Source organism: Agelaius tricolor, unplaced genomic scaffold, assembly GCF_023055355.1.
Source record: "Agelaius tricolor isolate 1412-34295 unplaced genomic scaffold, bAgeTri1.0.p SCAF_14, whole genome shotgun sequence".
Classification (NCBI taxonomy): Eukaryota; Metazoa; Chordata; class Aves; order Passeriformes; family Icteridae; genus Agelaius; species Agelaius tricolor.
The window spans coordinates 9,660,616-9,686,652 of NW_027269274.1; the positions used below are offsets into that span (position 1 = coordinate 9,660,616).

The 26,037-nt window shown below is 46.2% G+C and overlaps 1 protein-coding gene across 6 annotated transcripts in view; it reads left to right on the top strand.

Moving 5' to 3' along the window:
• GRIP2 (glutamate receptor interacting protein 2) overlaps nt 1-26,037 on the top strand; it is a 248,392-nt gene that overhangs the window by 185,077 nt on the left and 37,278 nt on the right. For all 6 annotated transcript variants that reach the window (XR_011681143.1, XM_071439565.1, XM_071439563.1 and 3 more), the window contains exons 2-12: nt 3,339-3,419; nt 6,597-6,732; nt 7,503-7,648; nt 10,453-10,539; nt 10,807-10,882; nt 11,540-11,685; nt 16,910-17,057; nt 19,085-19,254; nt 22,950-23,075; nt 23,729-23,881; nt 24,089-24,275. Coding sequence is in view for 5 of the 6 variants with exons in the window: in XM_071439565.1 (XP_071295666.1) it covers nt 3,339-3,419; nt 6,597-6,732; nt 7,503-7,648; nt 10,453-10,539; nt 10,807-10,882; nt 11,540-11,685; nt 16,910-17,057; nt 19,085-19,254; nt 22,950-23,075; nt 23,729-23,881; nt 24,089-24,275 (1,456 nt within the window). In the remaining variant the exon portion in view is untranslated. The remainder of the gene's footprint in view (nt 1-3,338; nt 3,420-6,596; nt 6,733-7,502; nt 7,649-10,452; nt 10,540-10,806; nt 10,883-11,539; nt 11,686-16,909; nt 17,058-19,084; nt 19,255-22,949; nt 23,076-23,728; nt 23,882-24,088; nt 24,276-26,037) is intronic.

Consider the following 26,037-nt stretch of genomic DNA (forward strand, 5'->3'; position numbering starts at 1 on the left):
TGCACTTTCTCTGCAGGAACTGTCTTAAAGTGATCCAGGAATCTGAACAACTTGCATACAGCAGTCTAATTGTCACAGAATCTGATTTAGCCAATGCTCATTTTCATTAAGAAGTGATCTCTGCTAATAATAGAGACTAATAGCTCTTCTAAATGAATAAAACCCCAAACTTTCCTTTTCCCCCGCACAGGCACGGATAATGAACTTCTAAATCACTGCTCTTTCCAAGGAAGCTTTTTTCCCCCCCTTTAAACAGTTTGGCTTGGCAGCTAACTGATGTCAGGAGATCATGGTGCCTGTGCTTGCAGGGGCAGTAGAGTCTGCCCTGACTGTCCTTTATTCCTGCCCCCCCCAGCTAAAGCATGGAGATTTTTCCTGCTCCTTCATCTGTCTGGTTTGTTTTTGAAGGAATGAGATGGGGATTCTCTCTTGTTTACTGTCACTGTACATGGTACACTGTACACTGATGTGTATCACTGTTCTGCACTGCTTCTGCAGGGGGGAAGAGTTCAAAGCTCTGTGGGAAGGTGTGGGGACTCAGAAGTTCTTCTCTCTCTGGTGTTATGTAAATAGTAGGGCATGTAAATAGTAAAAACTCTTGTCAAAGACTTACAGGAACTTTGTATGTTGCCACAGATTCCCATCAATATAGGGATCAATATATGGAAAGTGTTGCAATCTCAGTTTTATTGAGGGTCTTATGCACTTGGTGAGTTTTTCTGAAAGGTCTAGAGCCAGCATTACCATCACTGCTTGAAAGCCATCAATTACACAATCTTTTTTTGGAAGGTTTCTGGCCCTCTTGCTGTGAGAGAAAAAGCTTGATAAATACAACTCTAATCGCTCCAGCATGGATTGCTTGCAGAAAGAACCTGCACAGGATTTAAAAAAAAGAGTTACTTTCCCAATTTTAAGGAGAAGAGAGGTTCATGGATTTTCAGTGCTTGGGTTGGTGCTGCAATTTTGGCTGACTGATCAATCAAAGCTGGTTAGCAGCCTCACCCCCAAACCAGTGCTGTGCTAGGCAGAAGAAATTACTGAGAGCACAAAAAGAAGGACTTCCTTTATTAAAAAAACAATGTAACCCCTTGCACAAACAAACAAAAAAATTTCATAAAAAGTGACTCCATGATTACCAGCTTGAGTGGCAGAGCAGGAAATGGGCTGCAAATGAACAAAGAGCCATGCACAGGCAGGGATGCTCTGCAAGCAAATGCCAGTTCCCATTTCAGCAGGCCACGTGTGGCAGACTCCTTTCCTGTTCAAACGTTTTAGCCAGATAATGAGGGGAGAAGCCCAAACATTTTTCACATAATCCACTGAGTTTGGAAGGGAGGAGCAATAGGAGAAGGGTAGCTGTGGTGCTGGTTGTTTGCTGGCTGATGTGGCTGTCAGGAGCAGTGGCACAGGGCAGCGTTGCTAATTGCCAGCCGGGCCTGTAGTTCAGGTCACTGCTCTTGGCCACTTGGCTGCTGCTGGAAGCTGTTGTTAATGCACAGGCAACCTGGTTTCTTGCTCAAAGGGAAGCCAAGGCATGTTTGCCAAAAGCTGTTGGGGTAGGGAAGGCAACCAGTAGTGAATTGGGGTTTCCTACCAACACTGGTCGGGGTTGTGATGGGGAAATGAAGCGCAGAAGGGTGCTGGTGCCTGTCTGCTCTGGGGCGGTGTGTTTATGTGAAACAGATGGTTCTCTGCTTCAGTTTGCCAGCAGATTATGGAGCTGGCTTTGAACCATCTTGTGTGGTTTCCCAGGAATGCAGGGATCCCATCCACAGCAGAACCTTGCTGCCTTGAGCACGTTACCTGGGGGCAGAGCTGGCAGCAGTGCTGCATGCTGGGGTGGTCCTCGCCACCCGCAGTGGCCTGTGGCACCAAAGGCACGCTGATGCTCCAGTGCCAGAAAAAAGTTCCAGCCCTGGGTGGCCCAGGGTGTGTTGCAGATGTTTTTTGCACAATTACCTCCAATGGTGGAAAAGGAACCTTGTGCTGGGTTTCCTGAGCTTTAGGATTCCTCTTCCAATGCGCTACTGCATTTGGGAAAGAAATAAAGGGTGGCTGTAGCTGTTGGGAATGTGGGCAGGGAGCAGTTGGATTTGTCCTGCTGCTCCCCTGGGAATTGCCACCTTCCTTTATACACCCAAACCATCCCTGTTATCTGACTCTGCAGTTCTGCCAGGGATGAGGTGACTGATAGAGAGAGGAGAAACCAGAATATTAGGAAAAACCTCCTGGGGAGAGAGACTAAGATTTTACACCATCTTTTTTCTGTTTATGGGGAAAGTGGGCTGTCAGGAAACTGAACATTGGGATTGGGTCCACTCTGTACAGACCCTTGTCTTGAATGAGGCTGCATTAAATCTTTTGTTCACTTTGTATGGAGGGGGACAAAAATTTCTTTGTACCTTAAATGTAACTTATTTAAGGGCTGTGGACAGGAATAAATGGATAAGGTTTTCAATAACCTGTATTTATACTATCATGTACAGCTTCTAAACCTCACAGCTACTGAAAAATTCAAGAATGTGGTCACTGAGAATGGGAGTTATTTGGTACTATATGGTTACTGGAAATTATTAATTGGAAAAGAGCCAGCTTTTTATGAAATGCCATAAAAATAGACATTTTAGATGGATGGAAATGAGATCTGCAAAAGCATGCTGCCTTCTCTGCAGATAAACTCTGTGATAACTCTGTAGCCTTCCAATAGGACAATACAAAGATATTTAGATGCCTTAAATTTCAGCTTATGCTGGACAGTGTATTTACAGTGTATAATGCTATTCTCTCTTCACTCTGACTTTTTTTTTCCTTTTAATCATTTAAAAGAGAGTGCTCTCTATATTGTACAGAGGCTGGAACAGCAGCTGGAAAAGGTGACTGAAATAATGGGATCTATAAGAATAGGCAATTTCACTCAAGTATAGTGATTTAGTGCCCTGTGAGTGTCCTGATGTATGACTGCATTTCCAAACACTGTAAGTTTTTTCACAAGCATAATGACAGGCTTGAAACTTGTGATACGAATGCCCCAGCTTTCTCTATCCTCAGCTGTTCCACATAATTACAGGAGTAAGGGAATTTTGTTCTCTCCTAGCAGATTAGCTCCAAGAAGAATAAATCAGATAAAGTTACTGCCTTCCTGTTTCCCTCGCTGCAAGGTGAGAGTCCACACAGTGCAGTGTAAAGCTGGGGCTGGTAATGTTTTTTCTTGCCTGCAGTCTGTGATACAGATGGGATTCCAATTTTGGTGTCACCAGGACAACTTCTTAAAGAGCTCTGGTTCAGTTGCTTGTGGCTTTTGGTACTAATTTCAGCTTCTGTGTTTGCTCTGCTCACAGATGATGGCCCTTACTCAAAGGGGAGCAAGGACTCTGGTGGGATGGACGCAGCCCTGGTCTCCAGGAGGCAAAGCATCCCAGGTAAAGGAGGGGATCAGCTCCTGCTCCAAAACATTGGGGCATCAATTACAGTTTACCTGGATATCCCTAAAATGGGTAAAACCCTTCAAAACGCTAATTTTGGTGCATCTATCAGCAAGGCTTTTGCTGGAAGACAGAAATGGATGGTGGTAACTGGTCTCAGTGAGTGGTGTGTTACTGGTACAATCCCTGTCTTTCGTGGGCCTGTTGACAGTAGTTACAGGGAGCTGGGGAAGGACTTATTCCTGCACTGGACTGACACTTACAAAGAAGAAAACAGCAGAAAAGGAGAGAGGGAAGAAATGCTGCCATAGCTGAGCTCATCAAGCTCAAGGATGGAGACTGGCAATGTCTGGCAAGCTTTGAATTTCCCACATCTGACTAAGTTTGTTTTGATATTTAGTCAGTCACAGCAAATTTTTGTGCGAGATAAACCTTCCCAAGCAGAAACACCCCAGGGGCTGAAGAGGAAGTGGAGAAGTGGTAATTCATTTGCCTCTGCTGGCACTGGGCTTCACGTGCCAGCAGCACTGCAGCAGGTCTGGATGGGCTGCCTTGGACAACTCATCTCCTTCCTAGGAAAACCAGGGACTTGGTTTTGACTTCTGGCTGCTAATGACCAGTCACTAAACCAGGGTTGGTTTAGTGTGTTCTAGGTAATGGGGAGGAAGGGGGGCCCTTCTGCTATTGCTTCATCATTCAGCACTTGTTCCAGAGGATATTCTGCATCACACCAGTGTAGGGCAGCCCTGATGGGGAGTGGCTCACAAGAGCCAGTGCTTCCAACAACCCCAGCTCAAGGTATCTCAATAGAGAGGGAAAAATTCAGGTGTGCTCTTCCTGCCCTGGGATGCAAAGTCCAATCATATATGCCAGTAGAAGAAATCCAGATCTGCTTATATATGGTGCTTAAAGACTATGTCTTGAAGGACCAGGTCCTCCTTAACCAGCTCACTTTTACACTGTGTGGGTCTGTGACAGTAGCAGTAGATTTATAGAAGCATGGGTCAAAATTCCTTATGGCTGACCTTGATTGGTTGATCTCTGGGATCTGCCTTTTTTGGAGCAGTATTTTCTCCTTGAACCCATAACAATGGGTAATTGCACTCTGGGAGTTCTCATTTTAAACGCCTATCAAGGATCAAAATTTAACCTCGTTGAAAAGCTAATAATCTCCCCTTGTGGCACCATCTGTGTTGATCAGTCATGTCTGTAGTTGAGAGGAAATTTGCAGGATGGTGCTGGATGTTGTTCTTTTCAGCACGGTGGCGAGTTCCCCCAAGGTTCTGGCAGCCCCTGGGCTCCTGGGTTGGTGAATTGAAAATTAACTTACTGCAGTTGGCAAGGGATCAAAACTGAGTTTAAAGAGCAGAAGTATTATAGACCTGACATTTTTACAAGGAGCTGCCAGTGCCACATTAAATGGGTGCCCAGCAGTGCCTAAACGCCTGCCAGACTGGAGTTGGATTGCAAAGAGGTTCCCTACTCACATTAATCAAGTGCACAGATTATTCTTGGAAGTGCTTTACAAAACAGGTAGTGCATGGCAGGGCTCTAAGTGAGCTGCAATTTCTGGTGTCCTGGTGGCTTTGAACAGGAGCAAAGTGCTGGTGATGAGGCACCACAGTGCCAATAGACCCCGTGTTTTGGATGGATGGAGGAGGCCCTGCACCAGCATGGATCTTCTGTGTCAATATGCTGTTTAAGGGGCCCTGCCTTGCTCTGGAAGTCAGTGTGAAAGAGGTTTCAAATGTTCCCTCTCCAAACAGAGCATCTCATTTAAGCCTGGTAAGGTTTACTGTGTGAACAAGCACCTGGGCCATTTGCAACATGGGGGTTTTGTCCACATCTGTGGGGCTGCTGTTTGTTGTGTGCTGCCAGTGCCCATCACCACCTTCTCCTCACAGCCTTGGAGCAAGGCACCCTGTGTGAGTGTGACAGGTTTCCTCCTGTAAAATCATGGAAGATTTCAGTACACTGAGATAGTGGAGGTGGAAGGATAATGCTATGGACAAATTGTGTAAAAGCTTCTGAGAGGAGGCTCTGACAAGGTGTGGATGTTGTCCTGTTTGCCCCCCTTTGATCAGAGTGTGAGTCTGTTGTATGCAGTATTGCAGAGCTGCCTTTTACCACGTCTTTGGAGCTCTTGGTCTTTTCCTTAGGCCAGGATTGATTCTCCTGCTCAGTTACTGCCCTTTCCATGCCAAATCCAAAAGTTGGAATAATTTAGGAAACCTGTTTTTGTAAGACCCAGACATGATCTGTGATGAGATCAAAACTAATATTGGGTTGGGCTTGTATGTAGGTGCTGGATTGACAGGAGTGTTGTCTTGGACTAGAAAAGGTAAAATGTGCACTGCCTGCAGCACCCACAGAAGCAGAACTGGTACAGCAGGTGTGGGGTGGGCATCCCCTGGACCTGGACCTGTGTCTGGTGGCAGGCAGTGCATGTGGAACAGGTCATGGTGTCAAAGTGACTCCTGTTTTCAATTCCAGCTGCAGATGAGCTGCTAGGAGGGAGTTTGACTTGGACTAGTGCAGACGGGTGAGCAAACTGCTGTGAGGGAGTGAAGGTCATGCTTCCCCTTCCACCCCCTGATGATGGCAGGATCTCACCCTCTCCACATTGTGTTCTGTATCTCCCAACTATATTGATGTCTCATATTAGTTTTTTTTAATCACAGTATTTTAGGATCCACCCTGTTCAGTCCATCCAGGCAGCTACTGCAGGTCCACATCTCCTGGACCTGGCTGCAGGAGCATCCTCCTCCTGTGTAACTGTGACCACCTGATAGCTCTGTTAATGCCCTCCTCACTCTTGATCAAACATAGTTCCTGAGGTGGTCTCCCTGGACCATTGCTGAGCTCCCATTACCCTGGTTTTGAATTTTTCTACTGCCTCCAGCACCTTGAAACACAAGGTTTTTACTCTCTCATAAGCCCATACTGCTCTGCCTTGTCTTCCTTGGTCCTGCCTGCCAGACCTGCATGCAAACATTGCTGTGGGTCTACCAGGACACACTTTTGTTTTACAACTTAACTTCAAATAAACAGAGGCTTTTTCTTCATGCTAGTTGTTCAAATCTACTTTCCCACTCCCTGTAGGAAAAGGGTGTACTTGGGATTGAGGGAATGTGCCTTCCACTGAGTTGTTTGTCTTTATTCCCAATCTTTCAGAGGAGTTCAGAGGGGTCACAATCGTGGAGCTGATTAAGAAAGAAGGAAGTACCCTCGGTTTAACCATTTCAGGTGGCACAGACAAAGATGGAAAGCCAAGAGTCTCCAATCTGAGGCCAGGGGGACTGGCTGCAAGGTGAGAAATAGAAATGGGGTTCAGAGAGTGCAGCAGGAATGGAGAGGAATAGTTGCATGTTCCAGCTACTGAATGAATAGAGTTATAATTAAAGTAGTTGGCACCCAAGACCCTTTTTTCAAGTGCCCCAGAATGCAAAGTTGTTGCTTCAGGAAGTAGAACATGTTCTATTTTGAGTTATTTCCTATGCTCTGTGCAATTATGCTCTGAAATTTTTTTGTAGGGATATTTGTGGTTCTGTGAAATTAGGCAGCCTTGTCAGGGGAACTGCATGGTACAATACATCTTGATCAAGCTAAGTGGTTTAATATTGTATCTGTTCTGAATACTGAGTGTATAAGTAACATTATTGGCTCAGAAAAGAAATGGGCAAAGAAAGGCTTCAAGAAGCAGGAAAAAGGAAAGAGTAATTGAACAATTTTGCAGAAAACAGGCAAAAGGAAAGATGTTTTCTCTTTCCCTGCTGGATTTTTTTCAGACAGCTCTTGGTGTGCTTTTCTTTGACTGATTGCTCTACATGAATGGGAACTGAGCAACAGCAGAGAGGTTGTGAATACGTACACTGCAATTGTTGCTGTACATACAGATCTGAACACTTGCCACTGGGAGAGATAGATGGCTTCAATTCTAGCACTCCCCTCTGGTAGCAGACACATGCAATCAGACAGCAGAGATCAGTCCGGCATTGCTGGCTTGTTCAGAAAGTCCTACAGTTACCAGCCAGCTGGAGACTTTGTGCTACCACTGCTTTTTATTTTATTTCTTTGCAGGAGTGACCAGCTGAACGTGGGGGATTACATCAAGTCGGTGAATGGCATTAACCTGACCAAGCTGCGGCACGATGAGATCATCAGCCTGCTGAAGAACGTGGGCGAGAGGGTGGTGCTGGAAGTGGAATACGAGCTCCCTCCAGCCGGTGGGTGCCTCTCAGACAATGCAAAATGCTCTCACTTCTTGGCTGCTTTTTTGTCCTGGGGTGCAGATGGACTTGCTTATGCAGAGGTGCTGTGGCCAAGGCAGTGTCCAGGGGCGTTTTGCCGTTGCCTTCATCTGCTCGCGCGGGCGGTGGAGGCTGCTGAGCTCTGTGCAGTCGGAGCAGAGCACTTTTTCCAGCACAGTGGGTGCCTGCTCATGCACACTGGCAGGGGATGGCTGATTTGGTCTGTCTTGCCTCGGAGTGACTCGACAGCACAAGCCAATCTGCCTCCTGATGCTGCTTCAGCTTCTCGTTTTCCCTTTTGGAGTGTGGCTGCAAGAGGTTTAATTCAGTCTTAAACATGTATTACCAGATGCCCTTTTCTGAACTGTGGCAAGTGCTGTTAGTCCTCAGGATTCTTTGAAGTGTTACGTGTTTTTAGAAGGGAAACTGAAGCAATCTGCTTTCCAGCTAAGGGGCCCTGGCAGAAGATGGCAAACCCAAATAACAGGGCTTATGTCCTGTCATGGGTGACTATGTACTCTTGCCCCCATTTGTCTTGATGATTGATGTTTCTGGTTAAAACAAATTCCTCGATACAGTTTCTCATCACAGTCTTTCCATTGTGAATACAATCCCCCAGTTACTCCTCATTCATTTACCCAGATCAGTCAGACAATGACTGGGCAGAAGAAATAGAACAACTAAAAATAAAATGACAGGAAAAACAAAACTAATGAAATCTAACATTTTGCCCCAGATAGGAAGATATTTTACACTTCAGAGCTTTGCTGTAGCTGCTGCCTTTAGATGAAAAGTATTGAATATAGAAATGACAGTGTAAAGCCCAAAAGAATAAAATCTAATCTGGAATAGATGACTCTGTATCCATCATTCCCCTCTCTTCTGCTGTAAATGTTAGTGAGTTTTTGCATACACGTCTGGTAAAGCCAGCTGTGGCTCAAGTCTTCCACATCCTCATGCTCCCTAGAGATGACCACTCTTAACCTTTCTCCATGGTATTCCTTATTCTCTGCGATATTCCTTATGAGGAATCTGATAAACTGAACTTGCCAGCCAAAGAGTGGTGCCAGCTCAATCAGTAGCAGCAATGCAAGATGTCCTCAGCTTTAAATGAGCAGGAAGAGCACACTGAGATAGTGACTTCTCTTCAGTGAGATTATTGGCGCTGTTTATGAATGGTCCAAACAAAGAAGCCCTGCAAAATACAGGGAATTGTCAATTATTGCTTGATTCCAATTCATTGTGGGCTTTTATCTGCTGTGAGGGTTTGTTATCACTGTGTATGCTCACCATCCCCCCACCTCTGTCTTTCCCTGGGCAAAGAGCAGAAATACAGTGGAATTCAATAACTTGTGGGTTTGACTTTTTCTCCCCACTCTGTAATTTCCTGCTTTGAAAGGGATCTTGCAAGTCCAAATCTATTTTTCAGGCTACTGTGTCCTATCATCTTTTTCTTAAATAAACCAAACCCTGTGTTAACACTGGCTTAGGTTTCCCAGCTCCCACTGATCTTATGAGAGGCTGTTGCAGCACTTCATACTTCAATGCTTAGGACAGAAATTGGATGGCTTCTGAACTCATTTGTGGATACTTTATACCCTTTTCTTAGTATTTGAGTATCACCCCTTGGCTGGGAGCCTTCCTGTGCCATGAGCATTCCCTTCTGGAGTATTTCTAGGCTGTGTCCCTGTTAGCTGTCTGTGCACAGCAGTAGGAACAAAGTGGGGACAGTGTTTTGAAGGTTTATTTGGCCTCACTGTAGCTGGTCCCCAGGGCTATCTGCCTGCAGGCAGTACCAGGCCTCCATTGCATGTCTTTTGGGTTAGCTTAAGGGCTGGGCTAAGCCTAATTTGGCTGCAGGTTGCAAGCCCTCAGGGTGCTTGGCAGAAGGGTGAGTGTGGTCAGTGAGGACAGTGAGGAGATTTGCTTTGAAACTCCCCTCCTGAGCCAAGGGAAATGCAGTGTGGATGTGCCTAGGGCACCCTTCATCTCCAAGTCAAGTTCTTGGTCTTTTTTTCCAGATTATCCTTGTGGCTATTCATGACACTTGGTTTGAAAATGAGGAATTTTCAGAGTGGACCAGGCTGAAATGTCACCTGCAGTTCTGGGTAGAAAAGACTGGGAAATTGTCCCATAATCACTGCAGTAGTGCAATAAATCGTTAGCTAGTAGGGGACATCAAGAGACGGAAACCATTTCTTTCTTTTTCTCTTTACTTTGTACATTTTGTATTTTGTACAAATAGTACTGTGTATTTAACATAAAAATACTGAATTGCCCTAAGGATCAGTTTAAAGGATTCGCTTAATCTTTTTTAAAATCCAAAATATGAGAGGTAAGGGAAAGAAACCAACTTTATGCATTGAGGATTTGGGATTTTCATTTTCTTTAAGGTCAGCTGGTGACTTGATTCCTTCTGCTGCTGCTGTTTTTTTTAATAAGTTTCTATCTGTGGCAGAAGCTTTTGAGAAAAGCTGAATGCATTAAAGCCAGTTGATAAACGAGATGGTTTTACTTGAATGTCAGGGTATTAACCAAGACAAATTTGAGGGGAGATGCACAACACTGAGCTGGTGAAATCATCCTAAAACCTGATGTTGGCTCTGATAAAGGTTCATGTGTCCAGGCTGGGCTCTTTTTGCTTCCAAGCAGAGAAAATAAAATATGGGTTTTGGGCTGGACTTTATTTCAGTGTTGTTTGGATGAGTTTTGATACTGTTTATCACTGTGGTTGGAAAAGGTTTATCTGGGGTAACTGTGTCTTTCTCTCTTCCTTTTAGTGCCAGAAAGCAGTGCTGGCATTATTCCCAAGACCATTGAAGTGTCCCTCTACAAGGAAGGCAACAGCTTTGGCTTTGTGCTGAGAGGTTAGTAGCTTCTCCAGTGAAAAGCAGAAGCAGAGGTGGAAAGTGGGAAAAGTAAGAAGGTGAATGACAAAAACCTCAGCTAAGCAGTCAAAGCATGTCCTGGAGAGGATCCCCTGCTGCCTCTAAGGACTGCTGGCTGTCTAATCTAGGGCAGTGATTTTGCTGGCAGGCTGTGTTAGCTGTTGTGTGATAAATGTCTCTTTCTCAGTGCTCTCACTCAGACTTTCAAACCTCTGGTGACTTACGGCTTTCCTGCTTTGATTACAGGGGGAGCCCATGAAGACTGGCACAAGTCCAGGCCACTGGTGCTTACCTACGTGAGGCCAGGCGGCCCTGCAGACAGGTACTGCACCTCCACATCTGCCTTCACAGGACACACAACAGCTGTCCCCTGAATGTGTCCCCTTCCTGTGCTGGTGCTCCCCTGAGGCTCCTCATGCTGGTGGTGTGCAGTGCCAGCAGTGTTATGGTGCCTGTGCTGTGAGGGGAGGTGGCACGGTGCTCCCAGGCTGGCCCAGTGCACATGTTGGAGTTAAAGGCAGAAACTGCTCCTGCAGAGGCAGCCCCTTCATTGGCCCTGTGCAGCTGAATTGCTGATGCTGTGTTGGAAAGCCAGTCTATCTGTTCTTGTGCTCATAATTTAATGTGATGGGCCTGGTACTATAAATAACCCAGACTACTGTCCAAGGAGTGTTCTTCCATCCTACAGGATGAGAGTAATTGACTTCCTAATATGTGTGTGTATGTATATACACACACGCATGCATATGTGTATACACACAAATAAAATACATTCATATATTTACAAATAGATAATACAGATATATAGCAAATTTATCTATATAAATATAGATATTTATATAACCATATATAGATTATTTATCTAAATATAAATATATATACACAAAGAAGGGGATAAAGAAGGGAATATGTATATATAAAGAAGGGAATTTATGTATATATATACATAAAGAAGGGAATTGCCTTTGGCTTCTTACAGGGAAGGGTCCTTGAAAATTGGGGACAGGCTGCTGAGTGTGGATGGGATTCCTCTGCACAGCATGACCCACGCTGATGCCCTCAACATCCTGCGGCAGTGCAGCCAGGAGGCACTTTTCCAAATCGAGTATGATGTGACCATCATGGGTAAGGACAAGATGGTTGTGATGGGATTTTTTTCTCTGATTGCCTGGAAAGTATGTGAGACTAGAGACAGTAATTGGGATACTCAGTTTCAGTGGAAAAATTGCTGAGCAATGTGCTGCCAGCATGGATGTAGGGGATAAAGTTCAACGCTGGCTTTGTTAAATGCATTTGAAATGCCCTTATGCAGTGATGTGTCTTGATAGGAATGACGAGTGGCTTTAGAGGAGAGGGCAAAAGGGGATTTTCTAATGTAGGCAGGGAGGGCACAGGAGAAGTCAGAGCTAAAGGGGGCTGGAGTGCTCTGCCAGCACTGCAAATAGCACTATTAAATGTGAGCAGAGGAGTGAGCTGCATGCAGGCAGACTTGCTGTGGCCTTGGTTCTGAATTTTGACCCTGCTTAATTCTGGAGCTTCCTTTTCTAAGTAATGTTATTTCAGATCTTCTGAAATAAATGAGGGGTGATGAAATGCTTGACCCCAAATAAGACAGAATTTACTGGAGGGCAGAGGATGAGTATTTCTAAAGAGCATTTTACACAGTTTGAGAGTTTGGTGAGTTGATGGTTGGTTTTTTTTTTTTTTCTTTTTTTTTTTTCTTTTGTTTTGGTTTTTTAATTTGATTTTAAGTTTCAAGCCCTGGGAAAGGGTTTATTATTAGCTACTGTAAAGTCATTTTGAGCTGGCTTTGTGACACACAGCTGTTACTGCAGGGAGCGTTGTTAATGAGTTTAGGGTTACCACAGAATTTGAAGCTGTGATGGTTCTGAAGGCTTGTTGAGCTATGTAGTAGGTTGTGATGCTTCATATCCATCTCCAGAGGGCTTTCTGCCTCCTTGGAGCCATGAACTTAAAACCTGACTTGGAGCAAAAATAGCCATGAAAGGTGATTTGGTATCTAGGTGTTTCTTGGCTAACTCTCTCACCTAAAACTGTAAGGGTTGAGTGAACTTGGAGGGACAGCAGGATTTTATGCAGTGGCTCTCCATCTTGTGTTGCTAATCTGTGGATCAGAACTAGATACTTCCCAAAAATGTAAAACCTGCCCCTTTCTTAGATAATTTTTGCCTAGAGAGTGCTCTCTGCAACCCTGTAAAGGAATATATTCATCCTGCTTTCTTTTAAGGCAAGGTGATACAGAACATGTTGCTTACAACAATCTCTGCAGAGAGTTTTGCCAGGCAGCAGCTAATAATTGCAGTGGGAGATGAGCACATTGTCCCCAGTTCACAACTATTACAGCCTCTGGAAGAGGATGAGGGAAGGGAAGAGCTGGTGCTGAACGTGGTCTGGTGATATTTTCAGCCTAAAGGAAGGACTCTTAATTCCCATTTTGAAAACCTGGTGAAGGGGCTGGGGACACCACAATGAAGTGGTGCTTGTCCTGTTCATCCTCAGGAAAATAGAGGTTTTTACATGGTGCTCACTCTCTGCTGCAGCTGTTTGTGCTGGCGTGGTGTGGGCTGACCCTTGAGGAGGGAAAGTTGTTTTTCTGCATCTGTCCTTGGTGAGAGCCCAGGGTTGCTGTGGGGGAGTGTTGAATCATGGCATTCCCCAGCTGTCTCTGTGGTTTTCCAGCCAAAACTGAGCACTGGGGATGATCTGCATGGGGCCAGCCCTGCTCTTGGTGTGAGGGATGTGGCAGCTGCCTGCCACTGCCATGAGCATCCCCTGCCTGTAGGGAGTTCACCAGGGAGGCCAGTGTGGGATGGGACCATGGCAGGCTTTTTGTCAGGTTGGCTAAGATTTCTCAAGGCCACTGAAGGAATTAAAATAATCTGCTATTTCCATTTTAAATAAGTGCCAACTGCCCATGGACCCTCCAGGGGCATTGGGAAAATCTCTGCTCTTTGCTGATGCCAGATGATCTTTGCAATGAACAGATGCTTTCCCGTGGCTGCACTTTATCTTAGGGGCCTTTTGTAAAACAAGGGAGAATGCAAAAAAAAAAAAAAAAACACCCAAAAAACCAAAAAAACCCAAACACCTCAAGTAAACTGACCTGCCAGAAAATGGTATTTGAATAGTTACTTTGTAAATAATCTGTGTGTGCTATATACCAAGGATCTGGGCTGCAAGCCTGTAGGGTTGACTCATGAAGGAGGAAAGGTTGCTGCCAGAGATGATGAATGAGCAAAGCAGTTTGCTGCGTCCTTTTCCTCCTCTCCCTTCCCCTGGCTGCCCCTCCACCCATTCAGTTTTAGGCTGGAGTTTTTTAAGCCTAAAAAGAGCTTAAAGGAGCTTCTAAAAGGAGCTCTCCTGCTGACAGAGTGGAGGGCTGGTAGTGTCCCACAGGTGGGTGACTTGGCAGTGTCTGCTGAGCAGTGGCAGGGGCTAGAGCCTGAAGAGGGGCCCAGGAAGTCAAATGTCTCCATGAGCCTGTAAAACTGCAGGGGTCAAGAGCTGGTGGGCTGTGTCAGGAAGGGGGTAGCTCCCCGGTTTGGTTCTTCTAGGAGTTTTTGGTTTATTTTGTTTGCATTTGCAAGGGATGTCCCTTTCCTTCCCCTCTCCAATTTCTTCTTTTCCCTTTCCCCTCTCCCATTTACTCTTTTCCCTTTTCCCTTTCCCCTCTCCCATTTCCTCTTCCCCCTTTCCCTTCTTCTCATTTTCCCTTTCCTTTTCCATTTCCCCTCTCATTTTCTATTCCCTCCTCTCTCCCAAAGTGCATTACAGCAGGAAAAATTCATCCCTACCCACTTGGCTTATTCCCCAAGCAATTGCACTTTCCAGGCTGGTTACAAGAGCCATTCCTCCTTAGAGATGTGAGCAAAGCCATGTGAGGCTCAGAAACCTAGTGCAAGAATGAAACACCCTCACAGTACTTCCTTAAAAAGAAGCTGCTGAGAGAAAGATCTTCTAGAAAACACCTGCCAACCCCCTGTTTTGAGTGATGGGGTGATCACCTTTCCCAGATCTTCAGCACTGGGGTGAGAGAGAACCTGGAGCAGGCTCTGTTCCCCTTGTATCCATCACAATATTGCTGAGTACCCGCAGGTGTATGGGTGTGAGCAGGTGTTGCACAGCCCTTTGTGTCCTCCTGGGAGGTTGTAGCTGTGCATGATGGTGCAGAAACACCTCCTGGTGCCAGTGCAACAATGCCAATTGGCTCCTTACAGTGAAGTTTTTGCATGGCCTGCTCTGTCCTTTCCATGTTTCTTTTAAAATTAGCTTGAGTGTAATAGCTCCATGTTAATCACACCTCACAAATATTGCTGACTCCTGACCTTTGATTTGAGGCAAATCTTCTCCTAGAATAATTAAAAGAGGCTTGGCTGGTATTTCCTCAATAAATGCCTCTATAAAATGGATTTGGAGTAATTCTTGTCTGTGATGGAGATGAGAATTAAAAGGGACACTGAGGTGGCCCATGCTGTGTGTGGCAGCAGGAGTGACCATGGGCTGGAGGCGGGACTGTGGTTTCCTACAGTCTCACTAAATAACCCTGGTCCTGAGGCTCTTTCTTCTCACCATCATGCTGAGACCTCCTTGGGAAGCACCTGGCAAAGCTGAGCAGCTTGGACACTGGGTAAACTGGAGAGGAGTAGATGTTTTCCTTGCAAAGAAAGGTCCAATGGTCCAGCAGGATCTTTTTATTTTCCTTATCTTCTTCCTTTCAGGTGGAGGGATATAAAATCTATGTCCTTCTTCTGAGGACATGTGCTGAACATACACAAAAAACTGGCTGCAAAACTGACATATACCTGGTGTTTGCTGTTGGAAGAGATCCTCAGTCTCTTGGTGCTTCCTTTGCTAACAAATGCTTAAGTGCACCTTCTACAGCTTTAACTGGGTGCTTTGTGTATCTTTTGATTAAACTGGGACTGTGCTTTTTACCAGACTTGCTGATCTCCACAGTGGTCCTTTTCATCAGAGAATAAACAGTGTTTTATGTGAAGCCTGCATAACCTTTAATGTGGCTCATTCCTCCTGCTTCCTCCCCTGTGAAAAATGGCACTGTGAGTAGACCAGAGCCTGAGCATCCCTTGGCTGATCCCCAAGGGGAATTTCCAAGGTAAATTTCTATCTCCAGAGACTCAGTATCTTCAACAAATCTCAGAAAAGACCTTGCTGCAGCTTTGCTTCCCAGATCTGCATTAAAGTTCCCATTTATCAGAGAGCAGGAATGAGCCATGCATCAGGTTTGGAGCCAAGTAGCATCAGCATTTTTAGTGGAGCCTATCTTTGGAAGGGAAAAGCCTTACTATGAATAATTAAGGGTTTAGGAGACATCAGGTGCTCAGAGGGCTCTGCAGGCCTTTCCTTTGAAGTGATGGCTGGGTCTTCATGAGTGCTTTCGTGGGGGCTGTCACCTACACATGAGGGATGCTGGTTATTGGATGTTGGATGGTGATAATACATTTGTGAATCCCACCTCTTTGTGATGGCTTTAGGTAATCTGGAAGCAAATCTGTGTAACAAAGGTGGAGGGAATTTCTGTCTAATCAGCCAGAAACACAGGCTTTCTTTGTCCTCCCCCTTCCTCAGAAGAGATGGATAGGTTTGGTGGAGGCTTATGCTAACAGGTGCAATTTCGTAGGAGTTTCATAGTCTCACTTACAGCGTCTATTAAGCTTATTGCAGAGATGCATCTTTTAAAAATGAGTTGCCCCTGTATTGTCTGGTGGGAGAGGAGGCTGTTGTGAGCAGGGGCTTGTCAGTGCTGTGTCTGCTCCCACTGTCACACTGGAGGAGCTCAAACAAGCAGTTGAAGTTTGAGGTGGTATTTTGAAGCTGGTGCTGAAGCACAGAAGAGTTGATTGGCTTGTCATCAACTTCCATGATGACAAGCCATGAAACTTCTGAATACTTCAGATAGTGGGATCCTGTATCCTTATGCCTTTTCATTTTGGTTTGTTTGGGAAAAAGCCAATAACAATGATGTCCTTATGATCTCCCTTTTTTGTGCTTGTAATACCATTGATGTGACTGTTGCAGAACCTTTGAGCAATCTATTCCTCAATATTGCTATTTAATCCAAAGTAAAAAGAAAGTTCTTTCCATGAGTGAATTGATGTAATACTCTTCATTATCATGTAAATTTTGTGCAGAGACAATTTTTCTTCTTGAGTGTTCTTCTTTGTTAAGTCACCATGTGACCTGGACCATAGATGTCCAAGCTAAAGATTTGCTGCTTCACATGGCAAGTCAGCACTGTTGGCCAACCCCTGTATGTAGAGATGGAAAAGCCTGTATGAGAAGTGTCTTCAGGTGCTCTCTTTTTTTGCAGATACTGTAGCAAATGCTTCTGGTCCTTTACTAGTTGAAATAGCAAAGACTCCAGGGTCCACGCTGGGGATCACGCTGACCACAGCCATGCACCGGAACAAGCAGGTCATTGTCATCGACAAGATCAAGCCAGCCAGCGTGGTGGACAGGTACAGATCTGAACAGGCTCTTCCTAGCTCTGCTTTTCCTTTCTCTGCTGCTTTTTTGTCTCCTTGTTAGTTATTTATAAGCCATTCTTCTCAGTATTGCCTTGAAATCTGCATTTCCACATGTTCTTAGCACTGTTTGTGCTAAAAATATCTGTGCACCAGCAGTGGGCACTCCTCACCAGCAGTGCAGGTAACTCAGTGCATGTGAAAGCTGAGCTTTAAAAACCTCAGGTCTGACTGTGCTGGAGCTGTGAAATGGCTAAAGCCTGTTAAGGAAGCTTCTGTCTGGAGCCTTTTCCTGCTGGACAAGGCAGGAAACCCTTTATGTGGGGATGCTGTACAGACAGGGTGCTGTGCTGCACTAGCTGTGTTCAGCTGTGTTGCTGAGCTGAACTCCTGGCTCCCAGGGCGTAACTATACTGCTGGGCGAGCCCTTAGCCATCCAGACTGGCTATGAGGGGCACTCTTACAGACTTAAAGGCTTTTTTGTGAAGCCACCAACAACACTGACACAAACACGAATGTGTTGGTTTTGCACAGCCTGGTTTTTGGTAGTGGGAGGTGCCACAGAGGTGGCTTCTGTGAGAAGTTGCTGGAAGCTTCCATCATGTCCAGCAAATCCAATCCCTGATGGCTCTGAAGATGGACAGGCTGCTGGCCAAGGCTGGGCTAAGTAGACATGATTTTAAGGCCTGTGTGATAACATACTTAAGAAGAAAACCAAAAGGAAGTTTTGCGTGCAGTGTTAATTCCAGCTAGAGAAGAGGAGAAGGTGAAAACATGTGAGGGAAACAACGTGGAGACACCACGGGCAGTGGAGAAGGAGGGGCAGGAGATGCTCCAGGTGCCAGAGCTGAGATTCCTCTGCAGGCTGTGGTGAGACCATGGTGAAGCAGCTGAGCCCCTGCAGCCCATGGGGATCCACAGGGAATGCAGAGATCCAGCCCCAGCCTGTGGGGATCCATGGGGGATGCAGAGATCCACCCACAGCCTGTGGGGATCCATGGGGGATGCAGAGATCCACCCACACCCTGTGGGGATCCATGGGGGATGCAGAGATCCACCCACACCCTGTGGGGATCCATGGGGGATGCAGAGATCCACCCACATCCTGTGGGGATCCATGGGGGATGCAGAGATCCACCCACAGCCTGTGGGGATCCATGGGGGATGCAGAGATTCACCCGCAGCCCGTGGGGGAGCTGCCCCTGCTGGAGCAGGTGGGTGCCTGGAGAAGGCTGTGATCCAGTGGCAGAGCCAGTGGGGAGAGAGGGCCCTGCTTCAAGGCTGGAGCAGCCTGTCCTTGGAGGACTGCTTCCATGGGAAGAGAGACCCATGCTGCAGCAGTTTTGGGAGGGCTGTGTGCTTGTGGGGGGAATTCATATTGCAGCAGGTGTGGCAGGACTGCTGCTGGTGAGATTGGAACCGTGTTGGAGAAGTTCACTTAGAACTGTCTCTGTGGGAGGGACCCCACAGTCTCACAGGGGAAAAACTCCTCTCTCTGTGCAGTGGAAGAAAACTTAGGGTGATGAACTGACCAAACCCCTCACCTCCTGTCTTCCTGCACTGTCAGGGGAAGACAAGGGGTTTTAAGGGCTTCTACTTCTCATTATTCTCTGATTTTGTTAGTAATGAACTCATTTTGTGCCTTGAAGTTGAGCCTGTTTTACCCTTGGAGTGTTTTTTCCCAGTCCTTATCTTAACTCATGAACTCTTTGTTTAATGTTTTTTTCTCTCCTCTGCCCAGCTGTGGAAGGGGAGGGTGAGTGAGTGCCTGTTGTGGGTGCCTGGCATTGGGCCAGTGTCAAACCATGACAACCATCCTAGCTGGGTAATGCTTGACCCTGAGGTTCAAACTGGAATTTGAAAAAAAAAAAGAAAAGAAATTAACACTTAAGAAATTCTTTCTTAAGAAATTAAGAATTTGAACACTAATTTGCAGTTGAATTTTGTGTGTGTTCCCCTTACTGAAAGGACGTGGATTTTGGCTGTGTATGTAATTACCTCTCCTGCTGTTCCCTTTGCAGATGTGGTGCATTGCACGTTGGTGACCACATTCTCTCCATTGATGGCACAAGCACAGAGCACTGCTCCTTATTAGAGGCAACTCAGCTTTTAGCTGCCACTTCTGAAAACGTCAAGCTGGAGATATTACCTGTTCACCAAAGCAGGCTGCCTTTGAAGCCTCCAGAAACAGGTGTGTCTTCTGTGCCTACACTGTTGGTCACTCTCAAAACTCACTTTAGGTCCCTGCAAGGGGTTCTTGCTTTTGAGTGCTGGTGACAGATTCCAAAGAGAGACATCTGTAGAGGGAAAAAAATGGATGTTTTGATGAAATGTATGTGATTAGATGTCGTTCTTCAAGGATGTGAATAGGAAAAGAGGCAATATCTGAACATCTGTGCTTGAATAGGGAAATTGGAGATGGGAATCCCAGGGTTTTGCAGTGCTGAATACTGTGCAAGCCACTTCCTTAGTGCCTCAGATAAGAGACTTTGATCGAGAGGGAGGAAAACAACCTTGCTGCTGGCAAGTATATTTCCAAGCTCGGTTTTTATTTGCTGATTCCTTTGTAAGGAATTGTAAGGTAAGGCTTTGTAAAAGATGTGTTCAGTAGCTGGACAGGGTCCTGATGAACTTCCAGAGCTGGAATGCAAGTGTTCATCTTTCAGACCAGCCTGCTTGAGAGGCAGCTGTGTCTGGGCAGCCAGGGGTAGAGTGAACCCATCTGTAGCTGCTGGTTTCCACCACCCATACAAAAGAAATACCAAGGAAGTAAATTCTGGCTGCAGTAAGATCAAGCCCAAAATGCCTGTAAAATGTCATTAGGAATTCACCCTGGTGAGCATTCTTGTTGCCCACTTAGTTCCTCTCTCCACATGAGAAGCTGTCTCAGGCTCTCCTATAAATTTCATTGTGACCATGGCCTCAGTGTATTTGTTGCAGCTCTTGCCTGCAGTTTTGTTACACTCTGTACTGGCAGTCTTGTAATTCAGGTGTTTTGGGTGTGACTGTTCAGTACCAGTCCCTTTTCCCACCATTTTCAATCACTTGTCTGTCAGGGACATGCATTTTAATAATATTGATGTACGGTAGCCCTGGGCACATCTGCTCTTTCCACTCTCTTCTAGGGAGGTTTGGGGAAAGGAAGAAAATATCTTATGGCCTTCCTTAAACTGATACAGTAAAAACTAAAACCACCTCCATATCTAGAAATAAATTCCTTAAATGTCCAGTCCAAATTGTGCAAAATTGAAGCAGTTTAACAAAGTGAATGGATGACTTGACCTTTGTGCCCAAGAAAAAATGGAAAACTATAATCTTTTTCAATGGCTGTTAAAATGAAGTATTCTCCTCCTTCCATTAGTGCCCTGCTCCTAATTTTCTCGAGAATATGTGCATTGAGCAGCTGCTCAGGGGAAGGAGGCTCTGTGGAAGGACAGCTTGGTGTGATCAGAGCCTGTTTACCCAAGCCCCATACACAGATCAGTTTGCTGTGGCAGAAATACAGAACACAAACTTAGGTCAACAATTGCAACACATGAGTATGAAAACTCAGGGATGTAACAATTGTTCCCACTTGGATTAAACTCTTAAAAACCTGAGGGATCATAGAAAAGGATGCTGTGCCAACTCCACAGGCTGCTCTTTCTGAGTTTAGCAAACAGGGAGAGTGAGGAAACATGGACCCTGCAAAAACAAACTCTTGTGGTTGGCAAGAGACTGGAGCCCAGGGAAAGAAACTGAGGAGAGGATATGATGCAGATCCATCCCTGTTCAGAACTTGCATTACTGAGTCCTTTCAGCCTGTGAATGCATGGTGTTCATCATTATATTTTTTAAAGTGGTTTCTTGTGCAATCAGCATCTGGTTGGAGGAGATGGAGAGGGATCTGATGCTGGATTAGTTGCCATGCAAAAATATGGCCTAATGCTGAAGCATGGGATTTGTCAAACTGAGTTGGATTTCTCTGTGGTTCTGGGGGCACTTGGAGTGTTTGTGGGAGGATTATGCCCTGCTCACAGGATCAATGGGTGCAGATGGTGCCCAGGAGCAGTGCTGGGATGGATGGGTTTCCTCAGGCAGGGATGATGTGTGAAAGATTGGGGAAGGCTGTTGTAGAGGTTTTTTCACAGAATTGTCCAAAATGCATCCTCTCCCAGAATTTGCTGTCAGCTGAGTTTCAAAGGCGCATTTTTTCTGTTGTCAATGTAGGCTAAGAATTAATAGACAAATGGAATAGTTTTAGTTATTATAAGTAGATTAAATTATTTTGTATATATGCCCATAAGCTCTTTCCCCTATGTTCAAAGTGTTTAATTTTATTAAGAACTTTTCTTTTTGTCTAGCTATAGCTATTTTGATTGTTGTTTTTAAAAGCTGCCTGGCTCAAAATTTACTTTTGAAAATACACAAAATAGAACCCCAGAGCTGGAAGTGTATTTTTAAAAGCTTGATAGACTAAGTGCTAAACTCACTAAATGTTTAGCAAAGACTAAATATAATCACTATATTGTCTGGAAAATCTGACCTAAATGATTTAATGCCTGTGATGCACACATAGAAAATGGATTTCTGCTGTTCAAGGCACTAACAGATGACCTTTAGAGGAGAACTCTGGGTGGGCTCAGTAAACTAAATAAGTCCCTCTCCCAGGTTTGCACTCTAAGAAGGTTCTGGTAGTGCCAGTGCTGGTGGCATTTCTGCCTGGTCAGAGGACCCAGAGGCAGAAGGAGATGTCATCCTTCATGGGAAGGTGCTGGCATGTCAGTGCAAGTGGCTGTGATATGAGGAACTCTGGGATAATATGTGGCTGTGGTGATGCTCGGCTGTGGGATGCTCTCTATGCTTAGCTGAAAAAAAAAGCTTGAAATCTTGCTTGTTAGCCAGGAATTCCTCTTGGAGGAAAACAGATTCAGGCAGCATGGTGCAGAGATTTGGAACAGAACACGTGGTGTTGGACAAGGAAAACCAAACTGACCCTGTGCTGCCCAGGGGAAAAAGGAGCATCAGTGAGAACAGACAAGGGACCTGTGCCTGGGCACTGTTTGAGGCACTTCAAAAGAGACTTGTGGCTTTGTGACTTGGTGTTGCAAAGCTGCAGTTCCTGGACAGAGGTTTCCAGATGATGGATATCACACTGCAACAGATTCTGCCAGCATGGGCTGGGGTTAGGGTTGAAGTTAAAGCAGTGCTGTGCCCTTGAACAGGCTCTGCCATGTTGGTGCTATGCTTTCATTTGCTGTTTGCCACAGCATTGGCATATTTCCTCTGCTGGTGCCCCCCTTAATTTAAGCAGTGGTGTATAAACCCCCTTTTGTTGTGGTGAGCTGGAGGTGGCTCTCTGCTTCTCCTGTCTTTCATCCATGTGTGCATTCCTGTGCAATAGCAGCCACTAAACAACCGAATGCTGAAGCCAAGCAAAGTGCTCACAGCACATGGGGAAGGCATTGAGCCTTGTCACAGGGAGGGCAGCTCTGGAGCAAGGTGGCAAACAGCACAAGGAGGCTTCCCTGGTGCTGTCAGAGAGTGCTGATGGCCTCTGCAGGAAACTCCTGGCTGGATGGAGCTTCTGCACGTCGCACAACAGACTGCAAATGGTAATGACGTGTGTGCACTGCCAGCACGGCTGAGTCAGGCTGGTGGCACTGGATGCAGAGTTTATTGTGGGAAAGAGGGGGGGGATTTCTGCCACTTTACATCAAGTGTCATGAGGTTACATAGGGTTGCATTTTTGCTGCTGATGCTTGGCACACTGTGGTTAGGTCCTGGCTTATTCAGAGTCAGTATAAAGCTCTTTTCTCCAATCTCCTGGCTTATGGTTCTTACCTTTTCTTTCTCTCATTTCTCCTTCCCGCCTGTGGCAATTTCTGCTCCCCTGGATGCCATCAGTCAAAGTGCAGAAGAGTGACCACCATCACTGTTGGGACCCCTGTGTCAACTACTGTCACACCCACCACCCTGGACACTGCAAGACACCCACTTGGACCCAGACATCTGGACAGGATTACTGCAAATGTAACCTCAGTGCATGGCATTGCCCTCATCCTGCCTGTGTTCGTTCTTGTTGTGACCCTCCATTTCCTTAATATTCAGATCCATAGTGTGGCTTGTCACTTGTTTCCTCCTCAGTCATCTAGTTCTGCTTCCACAGCTCAGTGCTGAGGTACAAAATCAGTATCTGCAGCCCAGCACACACAGATCTGGTAACTGGGACAAGAGCAGTGTGCTGGGCAGACCCATGCACCCATCCTGTAACCCCCCATTCCCATGCCTAGTTTCATACAGCAAAAAATGAGTTTTTTTGTGGGATGGGGAAGGGTGTCTCTGGTGTTGTGTAGGAATGTGATACAGCTCATTCAGCTCAGTCCTAGTGCCATACAGCTTGTTAAAAGCAGGATTATGGCTACTTCAACATCTGTACATGTCTTCTTGTCAGGAGTGGGCTCTGTGCTGCCCCAGGTTTCTTGTCTTGTGGCAGTAAGATAGGGAAGAGGACACATTGCACTGCGTCCAAACTGTTGGAAGCGAACATTCCTTGAGTCTCGCACCCTGGAGCTGGAAAGGAGGAGCTGCTCCAAACCCATGAGGTGTTTGGTGACACTGTTAGTGAGTGAGGAACTGCTGCAGCCCCCTGTGCACGTCCCTAACGCCCTCTTGTGTGTCCCCAGCTCTGGTGGCTGCCAACTTCTCGTCTCCCACCATGAACGCGCAGGGATTCCCGTGTCAGAACTCCAACACGCTACCTCGCAGCTCCCACCCCATGAGCCCCCGCACCACCATGCTGAGGAGGAGGCAGAAGAAGAAGGAGCACAAGAGCTCACGTAAGAGCAGTCCTGGGAGGGGGCATGCACACTTCCCTTGCCGTCCTTGTTGTCAATGGTTAGCTGGGGTAGAGCTGCTCATCTCAGCACTGTCAGTGCCTCCCTCATCCTTGGTCACTGTCCCCACCATCACCAGACCAAGGTCTGGACCCAGGCTGTTATGTTGACCATGGCTGCCCTGACCTTCTGCCTCTCTCGCCCTCTCAGTGTCGCTGGCCTCCAGCACGGTGGGTCCTGGAGGGCAGATAGTCCACACGGAGACGACAGAGGTGGTCCTCAGGGGAGACCCTCTGAATGGCTTCGGACTTCAGCTCCAGGGAGGCATCTTTGCTACGGAAACTCTGTCTTCCCCACCTCTCGTCCGTTTTATTGAGCCTGACAGCCCGGCAGAGAGGTTAGAGACCTTGCCCTTGGATGCTGATGGTGCTGCTACTGAACATTTCATGGTTTGGTTTGTTTTCTCTCCTCAGAGGCTCATTTAGATATTTACTATCATCCTTGTAATATCTCCCATTCTTCACTGGGCATGGTTTACTGTCACTGCCATTTCTGCACTCGTCGGCTGACCGCGGCCTCCCTCGCACCCCAGGTGAACGTCTTGGCACCAGGCTGCGGCTGGTCTGGGAGGAGGAGGAAGGGAGTGTGTGTCTGTGTGAGAGTGCCATTCCCATTCCCTTTCTTTCTTCCCTTCTTATTTTTTTAAAATTCCTCTTTGAAAGATAAATCTTTTGTATAGGTGCCAAAAGGGGAAAGGTCTAAATAAGTGGCCCCTGTGAAATGTTTTCTGACTGATTTTGTTGTAGCAGAGCCCAGCTGTATAAACTGGCCATAAAGACAAGGCTTTGGGCCACAGAGATAGGGCTCTAGTTGAGGAGCAGGTCGGTGCTGCAGTTAATCCCTCCTGCTTTTGGCTGTGTAATGCTGGGGAAAGTGCAGAAGGGAGGAGCAGCATTAACTGCTCTCTATCACCCGAGGACACAGGGAGCAGTGACTCCTCCAGTGGTGGAGCCTCAGCCCTAGAGTTCAGCTGCTCCCAATGCTGGATTTAGAGTGCTGCTGGCTGGATTTATAGTCTGCTTGAGTGTCTGTGCACTACAATCTAGGTGTCTTCTGGTAAGACTTTTGTTACTAAACAAGTCAAGTCCTAGCATGGCTTGATCTCTTGAGGGGTTTAAAGGAGAGCTGATTTCTTTAGGCTGGAACTTAATGTCCATGTGCTCATTTCTCTTCCCACCTTTGATTACCACTGTGGTCTGTCCTCCCTAAGGGTGCCAAAGGTGCAGCAATGTGGCAGTACTCAGTGCCTGCTGCAGAACCTTTCTTGAAGAAGTCTCTAATGGCCCCATCAGCCTGTGCTGAAGATTTGGTGTCTCCAAGCCAGTCCAGAAAAACAGCACATGGGGGAGTTGTAGAATCATATGGCAGGGAAAGAGTCTGCAAAATGAAATGCAAGTGCTGTGCAGACCAGTCTCTGTGTTGTAGCTTCTCTGGTCAGCCATTGCAGAGGCAAGGTGGAACAGGAGTACCTGGTTCTTGTGTCTGTGGGAGGACAGCGACAAGGGGCTGGCACAGGAAAAAGAGCTATCTTCATGCACGTTAAGAGAGATTTTAAAAGCCTGCTATGCCTTTTGTTTATTTGATTGTTTCCAAACAGGGTTTAAAAATTAAGGTGATGGGTTTATGGTTTTTTTATCTTCTATTGTGGGTGAACTTGGTTCATGTTGCGAAGCACCAAATTCCTTTTATAAATCAGGCAGCAACAAAGCCTGCTGTCCCAGGGGATGAGGGAGATGTGCTGAAATCTGCCTGGCTTTGCTTTATCCTCTTGCCAAGCCTGGAGGAAAAGCAGTGAGTTGTGGGGCAGCCTTGCCTGGCTCTGATGTGTCACAGCCGCTGCTCGCCCCGCGCTGCCCGCCCGGCAGCATTCACGCTCTTCTGGCCGCTGCTTCCTGGAGACTGGGAGCAATCCTCTCTGCATTTGCAGCCTGGATTTGATTTGGGGATTAAATCTCTGCTGTGCATTTCATTCTTTCCTAAATCATACTGCTCTTCCTAGCTGGCAGGAAAATTCTGTCTTTCCTCCGCATCTTGAAGTGATAAGTGCACTGGGTTTGCAGTGAAGGAAAAAGGCAGTTTTATGTTTTTATTTCATTTTT